The 16,521-nt window shown below is 43.4% G+C and overlaps 1 protein-coding gene across 4 annotated transcripts in view; it reads right to left on the bottom strand.

The window, feature by feature from the left end:
• CD86 (CD86 molecule) overlaps positions 1–16,521 on the bottom strand; it is a 57,744-nt gene that overhangs the window by 31,999 nt on the left and 9,224 nt on the right. For 3 of the 4 annotated variants that reach the window (XM_057697945.1, XM_057697942.1, XM_057697944.1), the window contains exon 1: positions 5,943–6,074. The exons of the other annotated variant lie outside the window; for it this stretch is intronic. In XM_057697945.1, the coding sequence (XP_057553928.1) occupies positions 5,943–5,959 (17 nt within the window). In that variant the 5' untranslated portion in view covers positions 5,960–6,074. Of the gene's footprint in view, positions 1–5,942; positions 6,075–16,521 lie in introns of those variants that run through there. 4 annotated transcript variants of the gene reach the window in all.

The following is a 16,521-nucleotide window of genomic DNA, read 5'->3' on the forward strand; positions in this document are numbered from 1 at the left end:
GGCCTTTTATAGAAAAAAATACTTTATCCTTGCTCTACATCAGCACTGTCCAACAGAAATATAATGCAAGCCACATATGTAATTTGAAAATTTCTAGTAGCCACATCAAAAAATTGAACAAGAAATAGGTGAAATTAATTTTAATAATATATTTTATTTAATCCAATATACCTAATATTATAATCTCAACATGTGATCAACATAAAAATTATTAATGGATATTTTACATTCATTTTTCTGTACTAAATCTTCAAAATCTTGTGGGTATTTTATACTTATAACAAATCTCAATTAAGATGAGCTAGCTTTCAAGTGGTCAGTAGCTTCATGTGGCTAGGGGCTACTGAATTGGACAGGGAACCTCTAGACTAGCCCATGCATCAGCTTAATACCACCAAGTGACCTCAATTGATGCCATGAGGACCAGAAAAATCACTCAGAAGCCTGCCCAAATTTCTAACTCCCACATTGTGAACGAGTAAGATATTCATTGTTTTAAGCTGCTAAGTCTGAGGGCAGTTTGTGATGCATCAACAGGTAAACAGAACAGATTGAATAGGTGCTAAGCAGGTGAAGGGTTGGGAGGGTGACTTGGCAGGATGCTAGGCAAAAGGAATAGCATGTGCAAAGGCACTGAGGGCACATGAGAGAAGGTCAATGTGGATAGAGAGGTGGAGGACAAGACTGGAGAGGTCAGCAAGGGCCAGACCATGCTTGTCTTATGGGTCAGTTAAGGATTTTGGTTTTCATTCTGAGAGAAACATGAACAGCACAGAAGTGACATAATCAGGTCTGCATGTTGAAGATGACCGGCTACTGCGTAGCAAATGGATAGTAAGAGAGCCAGGGCAGAGGCCAGAAGACTAATCAGTTGGCTACTATAGTCGGTTAAGTAAAAGAAGATGGCCTTTTGTTCTAGGGTTGTGGTGGCAAGAGTAGATAGAAGTGGACAGGTTCAAGCAGAATTTAGGATCATAACCAACAGGATGTGGTGATGGGTTAAATATGAGGAGGAGGACAAGGTATTGATTGATTTATTCACTCAACAGCTGAGTGCTGGGAATCATTCTTGTTTAACAGACTGATTCCACAGTAGATGCTGTGGGGCTCTGTTTTTTACTTTTTTACTTTCACATATTTAGCGAAACTATGAATGAAAGCACAGAAATCATACTTCTGCTTTCAAATGTGCAGATGTGCATAAAAATTTGCTCAAGAATGAGCCGGATAGCTATCGGTCAGTTGGTCAGCTGAATTCATACTTATAAAGCCTGAAAAGAGAGTCTGATACTAGCGTGTTGAATCTCAGGGTACTCGTAAACATCTGCGCTTAAGTGAAGCAGAATAAGTAAGAATAGAGAAGTAGCTTATCTATAGTAAATGTAAAAATCATATAAATGTTAGCGTAGCCAGGCTAACCAAAAGTTAATTCACTTAGTGTAGAATGTGGTCACTGTGCTCTGTGCTAATCAGACCACATCATTTGTGGTATCACGTTTAGTGAGGTCGGTTATACTTGAATAACGATGGCAAATTAGTTTATCAAGGGATTCACCAGGGAATAGTGAAAGTGTGTTAAATGAGGAACAGTTAAAAGGCCTGGGGTAACTCACTTGAAGAAGAGAAGCCTACAAGTACCTGATGGCCGTCTGCAAATATTTAAAGGCCCTCCCACAGCAATACAGATGCACTGTTGTTAAAGGGTCTGTAGTTCCAGTAACTGGAAGTTACAGGGAGCTATATCGCAGCTTCAGGTAGTGAAGAAATTTGAATAGAGTGCTACAACCAAGGACTGGACTTTCTTGTGAGGTAATGAGCTCCTCATCACCAGAACTGCTCAAGCAAAAGTGGGGTAAATAATGCAGAGGAGACATTTTAAGAGAGATTCTTGAACTGGGTGGGTGGTTGAACTTCATAACTTTTTAAGCTTACCTTGAAGCTTCTCATTACATCCCCAGCAAGGAGGGATAACAAGGGAGAAAACCTGGACACACCACCTTTCCCTGCCCCCACCCGATTCCATTCCTCTTGTTTTTAGCATAGCATACGGTGTGGCACGTTCAGAGGATCCCAGGGTGTGTGGAGGGTCTGCTGAGCTGACAAGTGGTCCAGGGCTTCGGAAGAGATGGAGAACAGCAAGCAATCCCAGAGGCCAGAAGGGTGGGGTGCAGGTGGTGATAGCTGACCTGAGACTTAAAAGTAGGTCGGTTTGGTCTCAGAACCGTACCTTGGTGACAGGAACAGAGCAAGCTGGGCGTGTTAGTGGTGGCGGGAGAGAGCCGAGTTCTGTTAGGGCTCCACCTAAGCCCACTCATTCTGATACTCCCGCTCCAGAGAGCTGTCAGTCTAGACCACTGCGTAGCAGAATCTTTCTCAGAGAACGTCTGTCTTCCTCTCATATTAGCAACTGTTGATTGTCTAGAACTCAATGTGGTGGCTCTCTGCCTCTATGCTTGAAAGCCTCTGCAAGCTTCCAACAGTTCTTCCCAGGACAGCCCTTCAAACAGAGTCCTGAAGAGGTAACATCCTCCGTAGCCAGTTAATGTGTCTCAAGGAACTACTGCCTCCTGATGAACCCCGTTTAAATGTTTGAGTGTAGCTGGATAGATATTTCAGCCATATTCTTGAGGTGCGCGCACGTGTGTAAGAACAGAAGCAGAACCCCGTGTTCAGTACTTCCTGCTGGTATAAAGGTCTCTGGCAACTTTCTAAGCCACAATCAAATATGACAATGTTATGACACATGGAAATGGAGAAATGACCGTGGTCTTTTTATAGGACGGTAAGAAAAGCTGGTTGGACTGGAACAGAGGTTGACTCTGGACAAATAATGGGAAATGAGTTTCTGTAAGTAGCGTAGGACAGCTTAACAAGGCCTAGAAAGTCAGATAAGGAGTTTATATCTGATCTGATAGAAAATTGGGAGTTTGGGATTCATAGCGTGGGAGCAAAAAAAGTATGTAATAAAAGTTTAAAGAAAATAAGCCTATCAGTGGCCTGAGGGAGGAGGTGGGGCTGGTATCAGGGTGATCAAAAAAGCCAACATTAAAGGCTTGTAGACCTGAGACGAAGAGGCTGAACCAGCTTAGGGGCAGCAGGCATGACATGAAAGAGATGGGGGGCCTGAGCGATGCCTTGATGAAGACACGAAACTTCCTGGTGTCTGGTGGACACGGGACCAATGCACGTCACCCATCCTGAGCTCTGCTTTCCTTGAGCTCCCCCACCAGCCACATCTCCTAGCTTAGGCTGGATCATATGCCTGACTTGGTTTCCAATCTCTTCTTGCAGAAAATCCCTTTGGGCCCTCATTGGTGGAGAGGTTTCTTACCTGACACTGCCTTCCTTTCATTAGCTGTCCTTTCCTTCACCCTTTCCCTCACAGTGTTTCCACATAGGCGTGAGGGGGGCCGCATCAAAGATGCATAGGTACAAAGAAGAAATGTCTAAGCAGATTTGTAAGGAGCAGGGGAATGCTTTTCTTCACTCTCCAATATTGTAAGTAACTAAAGTATTAAAATGAAGAGTCCATTCTCCTCAGTTGCCCGAAGAAGCAGCATAACGTGGTGATAGTAATGAGCTTTTTTCCAGCCTCCCAACAGCAAGTTTGTGTATCAGACAGACGCCCAGTTTTCCTAGCCATGTCTAGAACCTCTCTGAGTCAAGGAGCACTGCGTTTTCAAATTATCAATGGTCTTGGAAACTATTTTTCCCCTTTTGCCAAAAAGTTCCTATGGGTAAGCATCATGCAAAGTGTTACAAGTTCCTCTCTCTGAGTCTGTGCACATCCAGTCAAGGGTTCTGCCTGCCATGAATAAGACCCACAGAACTTACCGAAAGGCAGCCATGCTAGTTCTGGCCCCCTAAGGGAGCCCCTTCCTGATCTCTCAGAACCAGAATCATGGTCAAAAAGAGAAAACCAGTGTTTCAAGGGCACAATCTGAGGGATATCCCCTTCTCCCCATTCCACGTAGTAGCCCTACCCTGGTGCTTGGAATTCCCAAATTACTCATTCCTTGGGTAAAGGCATTTTTTGAAAGCCCCTGTTAAAATGCAAATGCTGCTGGAAAGGAGAAATGTCTTTTGTTTTTAGCTATTAAGAGTTAATTTCAAGTTACTTTATCTAAATAGGAAATGGAACTTGGAAAGAAATCATATTTATGAAAGGAAGGAGAAGAACAGGGAACTGGACCTTTCCCATCTTGACTGGGGAGATGGAAAGTGCTGGACACATTTTTCTTCTTCTATGTATATTCAAAATGGGGTCTCTCTCCCAAACTTCAGCCTAAGTATACTCTGACGTACAGCTCCAAAGGTCTCTATATTAGATTAGAGATGAGGATAAGGGTCTAATAAAGGGTCAAATCATCAATGGTTTTGGAAACCATTTTTCCCTTTTTGCCAAAAAGCCTAGGGCCCTATGCTTCCTGCCTGCCTGACCATGAGAGGTGAAGTGTCCACCCTAGCCTGGACTCTGAATGACTCCAGGAACCTCCCCACCACCTCCTCACTTGTTTTAGACATGTTAGCTCTAATTCTATGTCTTCACAGCTTCAATCTCCTGGCCCAGAGACCCCTAAACTCAACTGCCACCTCTATCTGATTTTTGAAACGTGATATTTGAACCTTGATTTTCTCCTAAGGAATCTAGCTTGGCTCTCACCCTTTCACCTTTCATGTTCTCTCCCTCCCACCCTAGACTCAATTTCATGAAATCTAATCCTCAGCTCCACTAGGAGGGGACATCTGTTATCTGGGGGTATTAGAAGAACCAAAATATCGAGTCCAAAGACATAGTTATTGAACAGTAAGCACAATCACAAAGAACCATTCCTTCTCTTCAAAGCACTGTTGCTGTACAGTCATTTCCAGTGTGACTATTTAATTAGTACTGTTTTCCCACTAGCCTAGAAGCTTCAAGAAGACAGGGACCATCTTTTCTTTTATGCTCCCTGTTAGAAACCCGGTACCTGGGACATAGTGAGCATTCAATAAATATATTTAGAACACACAAATGAGCAGAGATTTATAAAAGCTTCCATTATACATAGAATAGCTCATGTAAATAGAGTTAGTGGCATCTGTAGCAGCAAACAGAAGATATACTATAAAACCGCGAACTTGTGCACATAATTAAATTGACTTATTTTAGTCCAGGGCCTGAGTCCCAAGATTGAGGTTGGGAGGAAAAGGTCAACTCCCCAGTTATTACAATTTGAGAGGAGTGGGAAGTTCCCTTGGCCAAAAATTATTTTCACCTGTCTCTCCAGTGCCTTAAATAACTATTAGTGGAGGCACTATTTTAAGTCTATTTGCAAATGCAAATATGTTCATGGTATACAGAACACGATAAACCACTGCCTGAGGTCTTTTTTGACCTAGGACTACTTCTTTCCAAATGAGCCATTGGTCTCTGGCGCCGGGAGGGGCCGATATTGGGAGGGGGCACTTGGATGGGAAGAAGAAATGGGCAGAGGTTTCTGGACAGAAGGGAAAGGCCAACCAAGAAAGCAGGGGCCATTTCAGAGGGTGCAAGTTTGGCCCCCGCCCTCTGGACTTTCCACGGGCACAAGGGGCTCCGGCAGGGCTTGCGTACTTGGGCAGCTTCTCCCGGAGCAGAGCTGCTTGCAGCCCCCAGTCCTCCAAGGCCAAGAGCGGCTGCCCGTTGTTTGGTAAGTGGCGCCTTCCATTTCCTGCCTGTCACTTCCCTAAGCTCACCAAAGCAGACAGAGGGATCGGACTGGAAGAGACACGTTTCGGTCATGTCCCACCTCCGATGTGGCCGGTCCGAGAATCAAGGTCAAAGGTTTTAAGCACTTCCCCCTCACCCCTTCTTACCCACGCCCTTGCTGGCCATCAGCCCCACCCCTGAACATCTGCCCCAGATGCAGGCTGATCCCACACCACGCTCCCCCCGGCACACGAGCTTCATAAGAACGTACCTGTCACAATCGCCCATCCACTGCAGCTCCCAGAGACCAGAGGCATGAGCCCCGTGGCATTCCCGAGGAACACAGAAGCCAGGTGTTAAGAAAAAACGAAGAGGAGCCTTTGTGAGCTCCCCATACTTCCTAAGGCTCCTTGCAGAGAAAGAAAGAATGTCAAGGCTGAGGCTAGATCTCAAATGCAGAAAGGGGAACTGACTAGAGAGAAGTAACGCCACAGACCGGGGCAGTATTCTCACTGGTTCCAGATAACTTCTGCTGGCAGGTGGGCATTTCCACTGATGAGAATGACTACAAGTGCACTTGTGAGGGCGAGTGACTGTAAAGCCCTGAGGAAACCCCCTGAAGACAGCCCGGACACAAACAAGGCAAAGACACCTTCCCTGACAGACTACAGCGGTCCATAGGTAAAGAGTCAGCCCAGTTCAGCAAATGATTTTGCTGGGCAGCCGTGTGCTGGCTGCTGTGTCTGGCTTGGCAGGGCTGCAGGAGACAGTCCTCAACCAGAGAGAGAAGCAAGACCTGGTGTTTCTCCTGTCACCTTCCCCCCAAAATCATTCACTGCGTTCCGCTTCATGGATCCTGCTAGAGCCAATGAGCCCACGCGACCCCTATTTTTAAATCATCCTAATCTAATCCTAATTGTCCTAGCCTGGAATGTTTCTATTACCTTGGTCCGCTATTCCGAAAAGCGGGTGGTACTCTTGAGTCCGGGGAAAAGTCACAAGAGGAAGTATGAAAGGTATGTGAATTCCAAGTGGATTTTTCCAAATCCAGTGCTTAGGCAGAAATAGGCTTCACGTATATAACCCTGCCCCCAAACGCACAGCTTCTTCTGACCTGATCAGGCCCTACAATGCCCTCTGCTCAATTTTGGGGGCAATTACGAGCCTCTGAGTCTGCAGCCTGTGAGCTCAGGAGAGAGGCAGCCCCTTCTCAGCCTGCCTCCCCCCACCCCCTCTTGCAGGCTAGCTGTGCCCTGTGAGGCTTGAGAAATTAAAAGTGACAAAGGGAAAACTGCTTGATGTTGTCTGTGTGGGAGAGGTCCACCCGAGCAAGGGCGTGTGGTGCAGGGGAAGTAGCTGGGGTGGTGGTCAGTCCAAGGTCAAATGCTGGCCTGAGCCACTGGACCTGGGCGAGGTACTGCACTTCTGCCAGTCCCTGTCTTCTCATCTATGACTTGCGACTCATAATAGCTTCCCTGCTGCATTGTTATGAAAAGCAAATGAGGTCTTGCATGTAAATCACCTGGCACAGAGAGGGCTGTGCTATTTCATCTTCACTACTACTGTCCTGTCTTCATTTTGGACTTTCCAGTTCTCACTTTGACCTTTCCACAAAGATCTTCCTTCTATCACTGGAAAGGTGATGCTTGTTCTTCCCCAAAGCAGGTTTGTAAACCCCTTCAACCTTCTACTGGGGCCTCTCAGGCCCGTAGGGCTCCTGTGTGGTCCTGGGCCCTGACTCACAGGCTCATTACTTCCCCTCAGCCACTCTCTGTGCACACCTTGGAAAGTTCATCCTTTATTTGAACAGGCCCCACCTGGGGTTTTCCTCTGGATTTTACAATCATATAGTTTTTAATTTGAAAGGGTCTATTTGGTTTCCTTATTGTAACACATGAAATTACCCCACCTGTCAGAGCACAGGAAACTAATTCACATTCCACTTAGTTTTCAAATCTTCTTCTCTTCCTTGTACTCAGCGATCAAAATATAAGACTGACTAAATTGGAAAGTCCTGCTATCAAAACATTTGGAATAGTATTTCCCAAACTTCAGTCATTCTGGCTACGAGTACCACTTCTTACCCGTGTAAAATCTGTGCTATTCTTTGTACAATATTTCTCGCTTACTTTATTTAAACAAATTGATTTTAAAAGCAATCCTTACGTCAATACTAAAAATTTTAAAACGCAGTATCATTTGCCACAAATAAAGGATGCGTAAAAATAACCCATCATACTGGACTTTGGAATACTAGAGACCTGTGTTCAAACTCCAGCTCCAATAGTTAATAACTGTGTGTTCTTGGGGAAGTTACTTAACTTCTCTGAGCCTTATTTCCTCACAAAAGTAATACTAAATATCTAATGAGCTTGTTGTGAGGGTCAAATGAGATGATATATGTGTACACATGCATGATACCTAGCACAGATGCTGGCATGTAGTAGGTTCTTTTCTAAAAAAGGTTGGTTGGTTTTTTTTCTTCATTTTCTTTTTTCCTTATCCCTTCTTTCATCTACTTATTTTAGTCCTTGCTTAGAGCAGCCTCCTCCAAAGCTGTAACATAGAAGTAGAGGGAGATGAGACAGGCAGCAGAAATAAAGGACAGTACAGTGTCATGGAATTCTTCTACTCTGTGACTTAATTCGAGATGCAGGGTTGTTTAAGGGACCTCAGAAGTCATTCCAGTCTCTCACTCAAGTAAGACCCCCTCAATATCATCTCTGATAGATGGATGTCCAGTCTTTGCTTTTTCACTAATGTCAGAAAAGTCACTCTCTGATAAGACAGTTGTAAGACAAATGTGTTCTTTACAGTAATCCCAAATCTCCCACTCCTCACCCCCATAAGTACTATTTAGTTATCCTGTTTTCTAGAACTACCAGAATATGTGTATGTGTGTGTGTATCTATCTATATATCTATATCTATATCTATATCTAGATGTGAAATCCTCCAAATAGTTGAAAGCAGATATTATAAATTTCCTTAATAGTCTCTTCTCTCAACTAAATCTAATCAGTGTCCTCAACTGCACCTCACATGATTTGGTCTCTAGAACCCTAATCAGCTTGGTGGCTCTTGCACTGGCACCCATCTCCCTGAGTTTGTCAACAGAATGAAAGGGGCAGTGAGAAGGTCGCTTTTGTTAATGAGTCAGAGATCAAATCAGCCTGTAAATAGCTGCATTGGGAGGTTGGCCAACTATGATTTTTTTCACATGTCAAGTCAGATCACCACCCTCTGGCCCCGTCTTGTTTACGTATCAGTATTTGGGGCCAGTGTTTAGCCAATCAAAATTACTCAGAATCCCACATATGTCATCCATTGTAAATTAGCCATCCCTCCAAGCCTGTGCCACTCAAAAATCTGATAAAGAGGCCTTACCAAGGGTCACTGGAGCCAAGGACAGAGAGGGTTCAAGTGATGGTGGTCAACAGTTTCAAATGCTGAGAAGAGGTCAAACAAAATGAAGATCAGCTCCTTGTGTTTAATGAGGAGGAAGTTGCTGGTAACCTCAGAAATCTGCCTTCTGTGTGGGGCTGCTTCCTCCCCTGCCACACTCCCAGATGTTCTCAGGTCTGAGGAGGCCAAGGCTACCAGAAAGCGGCAGGAGGGGAGTGGCTTATAGATGGTGGCTGAGTGGAGGAAACAGATCCCTTCCCTATGTCCTTGCTCAGCTTTGCTCAACAGATGTTCCTCTGGGACCACGTCATTAGGGTCCACTTGGGAGGCAAAGCTAGAAACCTGTGGCATTTGTAAGCATCCAAACACTTAGCTGAATTTTTCAATTGCAGTTATATTTGTTGCTTTATATGAATGGCTTCCTGTGGCCAGTGGTCAGGAGGCACTCTAAAAGTATTCCAGGTGGTGGTGGTGGTAGTGGTGGCGGTTCTGATACTGGATAAAATAGTTTCCACAAATAATTGTAGAGGCACAATTTACGACAATGTGAATTAGTGTTTGTTTTCTGAGCTTCCTCGACACAGAGGTTTTTGCAGAGGAGAAAGCAGAAGAGACCTAAAGTCAAAGGCACTTCTGGACTTTTGTGAAAGCCCCTGGAAAAGACAAGGCAGGTGTCCTGAGGGTGAGAGACAAGACAGTGCTTTTGAGATGCAGAAGGAAGGGAGAGAAGGGCAGAGATGTGTGGGACCCAAGCACCCCTCTCGCTGATCCCAAATGGACGACAGCCTCAGGGGCAATGCCTCATGCCTGGAGAGCCCGTGCCCCTGGCTCAGGGGGCCCAGCCTCAAGAGGGGACCTCATTCTCCACCATGGAGTGGAGACAGAAAGCTGCCAGGCTCCACAGACCACTGTGGGCTAGAGGGTAAGGCTGCCAACGGCAACCTACACAGACGAGGATTTGAGACCCTTCCACCACGTTTTAGGCACCAGGTAAGCTTCCTGAATTCTGATTGGGCCACAAGAGAGGAAGGGTACCCTTGTATGATCAAGATAGAGTCTACTGTCGAACTGGCAGAATGGGGGCTCAGAGGTGGGATTAAGAGATGAGAAAAGTGATCATCCCTTACACACTTGGATTCACGGGCAGAAATTCATGCCCTATGCATCGTATATTCCATGCAGGAGGGCCCAGGATTGACCTGTAAACGCAGTTTCTGAACTGTTCTCTATTTAGAAGTGATAGAACAGGGCTGCGTCCTGCTCGTATTCCCAGCCTTGCTGCACAACCTCTAATACTGCAGGATAATCAGCCACCCCAGCTTCGGACTCTACTTTTAATTAAACTCTGCTGTGTCCACAGACAGGGTTCCCTGATACCACCTGAGAGAGAAGATAAAGCATTTGCTATGAAATTTTCCTTTTACTGCTGTTGTAACATTGGATTCTTAGAACACTTCCTCCTTAAAGCATAAACACACTGACCACTAAGAGAATGAAAAGACAAGCCACAGACTGGGAGAAAATATTTGTAAAACACAAATCTCATAAAGGACTGGTGTCTAAAATGTACAAAGAATGCTTAAAACTCAAAAATAACAAACTCAATTTAAAAATGGCAAAAGACCTGATCATACAAAAGTCACCAAAAATATATGATGGCAAATAAGCATATGAAAAGCTGCTCAGATTCCTATATCATTAGGGAATTGCTGATTAAAACCACAATGAGCTACTAACTATATACCTGTTAGAATGGTTAAAATTCACAGAACTGACAATACCAAGTGCTGATGAGACTGTGGGGCAATAGGAGCTCTCATTCGTTGCTGGTAGGAATGCAAAATGATATAGGTGCTTTGGAACACGGATCTGGCAGTTTCTTATAAAACTTAACATAAGCCTACTATATGACCCAGCAGTCATGCTCCTAGGTATTTACCCAAATGAATTGAAAATGTATGTCCACACAAAAACCTACACATGAATACTTACAGTGGTTTTACTCATAATTGCAGAAAACTAGAAGCGACTAAGATGCCCTTTAGTAAGTGAATGGGTAAACAAACTGTGAAACGTCCGTACAATGGGATATTATTCAGTGATTAAAAAAATGAGCTATCAAGCCACAAACAGACATGGAAGAACTATAAATGCGTATTGCTTGATGAAAGAAGCCAGTTTGAAAAGGCCACATATTGTTTGATTCCAACTAGATGACATTCTAAAAAAGACAAAACCGTGGAGACAGTAAGATCAGTGGTTGCCAGGGTGTGTGAGGTGGGATGAATGGTGGAGCACAGGGGATTTTAGGTCAGGGAAACTTCTCTGTGTGATACTGTAATTTTAACAGTAGGTACAGGTTATCATAAATTTGTCAAAACCCATAGACCACAAAGAGGGAAACAAAGTATGGACTTTAGTTAATAGTAATGTATCAATATTGGTTCATTAATTGTAACAAATAATCACAGTAATGCAAGATGATAATAAGAGAGGAAACTGTACAGAGTAGGGGGTCTATGGGAATTCTCTGTATTATCTGCTTAATTTTTCTGTAAATCTAAAAGTGTTTTAAAAATAAAATCTATTAATTAAACACACAGACGCACACTAACCACATGCACTGATTCCTGGTAAAGCAACCAAATGAACGATGTGACATTTTAGAGGGCTTCTAGACTAGTGGGTAAGAAATTAGCATCAATTTCACAGTCCAAAGGTTCACTTCTCCACGGTGCACACTTGTAATCAGATGCCCCACACAAAATATTGCAGTGAAAAATCTCCAGTTTTGTATTTCCACCCTCTATTTTGACATTTTCTGCATCTTTCGGCGCAGAACCATAGATTTTTATGTCAATTGCTTAGGTAAATTAAAGAAAAAGCCCCCATTGTTTTCTAAGGGCCAGATCGATAAAAATAGCTTTCAGTTCCATGTTTCTGGAGGAACATTCTTAGAAATAAAATGTTTCTTTTTTTTTTTTGAGGGGGAGATACAATCTTGACTTACACTTAAATTTTATAAAGTTAAGCATTAGAGGTTGAGCCTTTTTCTCTGAGCCAAAATTCTACAGCCTCGGTATTTATATCCTGCGAGTGGGTCGACAAGGTAGGAGAGAGCCTCACTCTTACAGCCTCTAGCATGGGCTCCCCTCCTGGCCTAGGCTGGCTTGTTTGGTCTTCCTAGCTGCCTCAACACTTTCTCATGATGCAAATTCACACCTATCATTCATGCATGCTAAGAAAGAGGCCAAGTGTATTGCTTCTTAACTTGTATTTGATCAGCTTCTGAACACTGAGACTAGGATCCAGTGATACGCTTTGCCTAGATGTCCTCTAAGAAGTCAGAAAGGCAAGGGGCACCAATGGTTATTTGCACGATTCTGTCAAGTGAATGCAAAACATTCTTGTCTGCACTTTCTCTCAAAATCACACGATGGCTTAATAAAACATACCTGAACTTCAGCAGCAAAATATGCCTATTTGGATTGAAGATTACATGAGCATGTATCGAAAAGTAGGTTAAGGAAAAGAAATTGTCAAAAGGGTAAGCTCCAGGATGCATGCATTTTAGAGAAAGGAATTCTGTTGTACCAGAGATGGGAGTGGGCCTTTAGATGAGCTGTTACTTTAGTGGTCTGGGTGAGTGAGGAAGGGGAGGAAGATGGAGCTGGGGGCAACAACCCCAGCATGTGAGAGCCAGCCATCCCATACTCAGGGTCTCAGAGGGATCGGTGGCCTGGTGGAGACAGAGCTGAATGGCGTGGGGTGTGCTACAACACCCCCAAAATCAGGAGTTTCTGAGAAGTGTCAGATCTACAGTGTGGTGAATGGAGATGCTTCATTGTTTGTCCTCATGGAACAAGGCCCTTCACTGCTGGACAGGCCCTAGGGACCAGCGGGGAACTGGACCACAGGTCAGAAACAAGGTTAAGCCAGAGAAGAACTGCACTTAAGGGAACTGAGGAATTCACAACTCACTCAGTGGACAGAGACCAGGATTCTAGCGGCAAGATCGCATCCAGAGCACCCCTCCTGCCTGCCTGCCTGCTGTGTGTACAAACACCACCTGGAAGGGCTGGCAGGGCATCTGGGCTGGTGCCAGAGCAGCCACGGGAGCTAGTAGTCGCTATAGCGACATCCAGATACACACATTTCGTGCTGCACCTGTGTTCCCACCAATCTTTTTATCTCAGTTAACATTTCCCATTTTTCAATAATTCTTAAAAATCCGTAGATGCAATCACACCATTTGGAATTTCTACTTTTAATTTGCCTTCATTCATCAACACATGGTTAACCAGCCTTGATTAACTGCAGGCCTTGGGTTGGTCCTGGGATCCAAGGTGAGCAAAAGAGAGGGTCCCTGCCCTCCCAGATTCTGTAGGTGAGTGCAGGAGACCTGGGCAATCTAATTATGTCAAGGTACCTGCCACCAACTGATTTTCAATATAAACAAATTCAGTTACATATGATGTCCGAATGATCAAACACCATCTTAAGGGCATGAGGCAGATTCTAACTAGATCATGCGGGCCACAATTCAGAAAAATTTCCCCAGGCCCCCCATCTCAAGGATAGGCTCACTGAGAGATCTCTCCTATTTTAAATGGTCACAGTGTCTGCATGACCATTAGTCATGGGTGGCACAATTGAGAGAGCTCCCTTCAGGGAGGGGTAAGCTCAGTGATCCTTAACTAATTTAATAATTCTATACTCTATTCAGTAAGGTTTACAATATAATCTTACAATCTGATAGATTACACAAAAGATGGCCTATAAGTTAACAAATGACAAAACGACATAAAATCATTCCAAAACAAATGAAATATACACAGTGGCAAGTTTAAAAACTGATAAAACACACTGCCAGCACTGGTGATGGCCCATCTCAGAATCTAACAAAGTGAATATCCGATTCCAAACTTACATCCCTTCAATCCTTGGCGCTACTTGAGAGTTAAACCCCAGCTCAGAAGACTGTGATCTCTGCATTTAAAGGGGCCCCTTGCTTAAGAGTATGCACTTACGCATTCTGAGAAACTGTCATTTCTTTCACAGAGCGTTTGACATTTGCCATTTCCTTTATAACCTCAGTTAGAAATAAAATGAGGTAATATTCTGAATGTAAAAGTTGCTTGAAGAGTTAAGTCCATATATCTTTTTCCTGGGTGTGCACAGGAGGGAATATAATACAAAGCAAAACTAACACATTTTAACAAGTGGCTGCATATTTCACATTTAGGGAAACACAAAGATCTGTGAAAGCACCTTTTTATGCAAAATGTTTATATAGGAGTATAAATAAAATGTGCACTACAAAGTAAAATAAAATAGACTGGGGCATACAGAACACAACTAATATGACTAAGCTTGTTTAAAAAAAAAAAAACAAAAAAAACCACTGGATTTTTTAAAGCTTCCATTTCACAACAGGGTTGAGGGAGGGGCACTGCATACCCAGAGGCTCACTTCCCTGTGTCATCTTTGTAACCAAAAGCAATGCACATAAGACTTCTGTGAACCCTTAAAATATGCATTTGTCAACTTAGATTTGCAGTTTTCAAGTTGGTGGTGCGGAACCGTAGAAGTGTAATTTTTGCAGTTCCCTTCACACACCTTAACCTGGAAAATTCTAAAGGTCCACCACCATGCAGAGGTGTTGCTACCTGAAAGAAATTTTCCAGTAAAACCAACGTTGCCCTTCCTAGTCTTCGGCCATGTGAGTAAAGCTTCTTTTGAAAAGTGCCTTAAATAGATTTCCACGTATCTGTTTTAAGACAGAAAACAATGTCAAATAAGCCTTGTGCTGGTTAGCTACAGCTTTAATGTGAGGAGTTGGAATTCTTAAGAAGGACTGCATTTGTAAACCAGTTTCATCTTCATGTTTCATGCAGTGAAGACCAAATATTGTCATCACACTCGAGTTGCATTTTCACTGTGCAGGGCCTATTTGCATACAAACAAAAGAGATTATTTTTAAAAGAGGTTTTCTGTGTTTTTGTTTTGGTCCTTTGGGATGACTGTGGTGAGATGGGACCAAGCCATTTTCATACCTTGGATTTCACACGTGTTTAAGTGACCCCCTCACTTCCCCTTCCTCACCACCCACTTCCAATTCGCTGGCAGCCAATGTTAGGATCTTTGACACCACTTATGCAGACTACTGCAGCAGCTTCCAGGCTGGTTCTCTCTCACTATCCTTTACCCTACCATTATCTTTCATCAAAAATAATCTGATTATGAAACTTTCTTGCTTTAAAGACTTACTCCCTGTTCCTCATGGGTAGTCGTCACACTTCTTACTTAGCAACACACATGAGGCCCTTCACAGCCTGAATCCAAGTTTTCTCTTCTGCTTTTATCAGTCAGCTCACATAACTTACCCTCTAGGCACACTTGAACTGTTCACTATTCCCGGGCCCTCTCAAACCCTTTCAAGACTTTTTTTTTGCCTTCTTTGCCTTTGCACAAATGGTTCCTTCTGTCTGGAATGCCTTTCCTGCCTTCTCTGTCTGCAAAATGCTCCTCTTCCTTTAAGTTCCAGATCATCCCACAGTTGAAACCCTTTTTTTTTTTTTTTCTTGGCCATCCTTCCCTCCTCTTTCACAAGATCTGTATCTTCCTTGCTCCCAAATCACATTATTTATTCTTCCATTATAACAATTTCCTCATTGTGTTACAATCTCACTGCCCGTATGGCTCTCCTGTCCTGAGTTCCACAAGGGCAAGGGACATGCTTCATTCCCCTTTGCTTTCCTGATGCTTAGCAAAGGAACAGGTCTAGTAAATGTTATTAAAGTTAATATCTGTTAGCTGATTGCTTTAAGCTAAGTGCTCTGCTAAGTACTTTAAATCTGTTACTCCATTTAATCTGTACAACAAACATACAAAGTTTTACAAATAAGGAAACTGAGTTTCAGAGAAGTTAGGCCACTTGCTCAGGGACACACAGCTGGTGACCTCAAGGTTTTAGTGGGATATAGAATTGAATCTGTTTTAATTTCTAGCTGGTAATCCTATGTGACTATCATTAGAATGTCAGATAGATCTCAGCGTACTTTTTTGGTGTGGTTTGGCACTTTTTTGAGTTCGTCTCTCTACTCTGCCTCTTACTAATTTTGTGATGTTGAGTAACTTACTAAACCTCTCTAAACCTCAATTTCCTCATTTTTTTTTCAATGGGGAAAATAATACAAAGCTCACATGGTCATCGTGAGGATCCAGGGACAACACCTGTGTCAGTTCCTAGACCTGTCCCTGCTCATCTCAGCCGTCACTGTCCCTTCCTACCCTGAGCCACACATTTTATATTCCTCCATTTGTTCACTTACTCCTTACCCTCTGAAAACCTGAAACTATTAAACCTCCAACAGACGAAGAAACCGAGGCTTAGAGAAGTAAGTAACCTGCCCAAATTTCCTTTAATCTAAGCAAATGTTCTTC

The sequence above is a fragment of the Hippopotamus amphibius genome, chromosome 10 (assembly GCF_030028045.1).
Source record: "Hippopotamus amphibius kiboko isolate mHipAmp2 chromosome 10, mHipAmp2.hap2, whole genome shotgun sequence".
Taxonomy (NCBI): Eukaryota; Metazoa; Chordata; class Mammalia; order Artiodactyla; family Hippopotamidae; genus Hippopotamus; species Hippopotamus amphibius.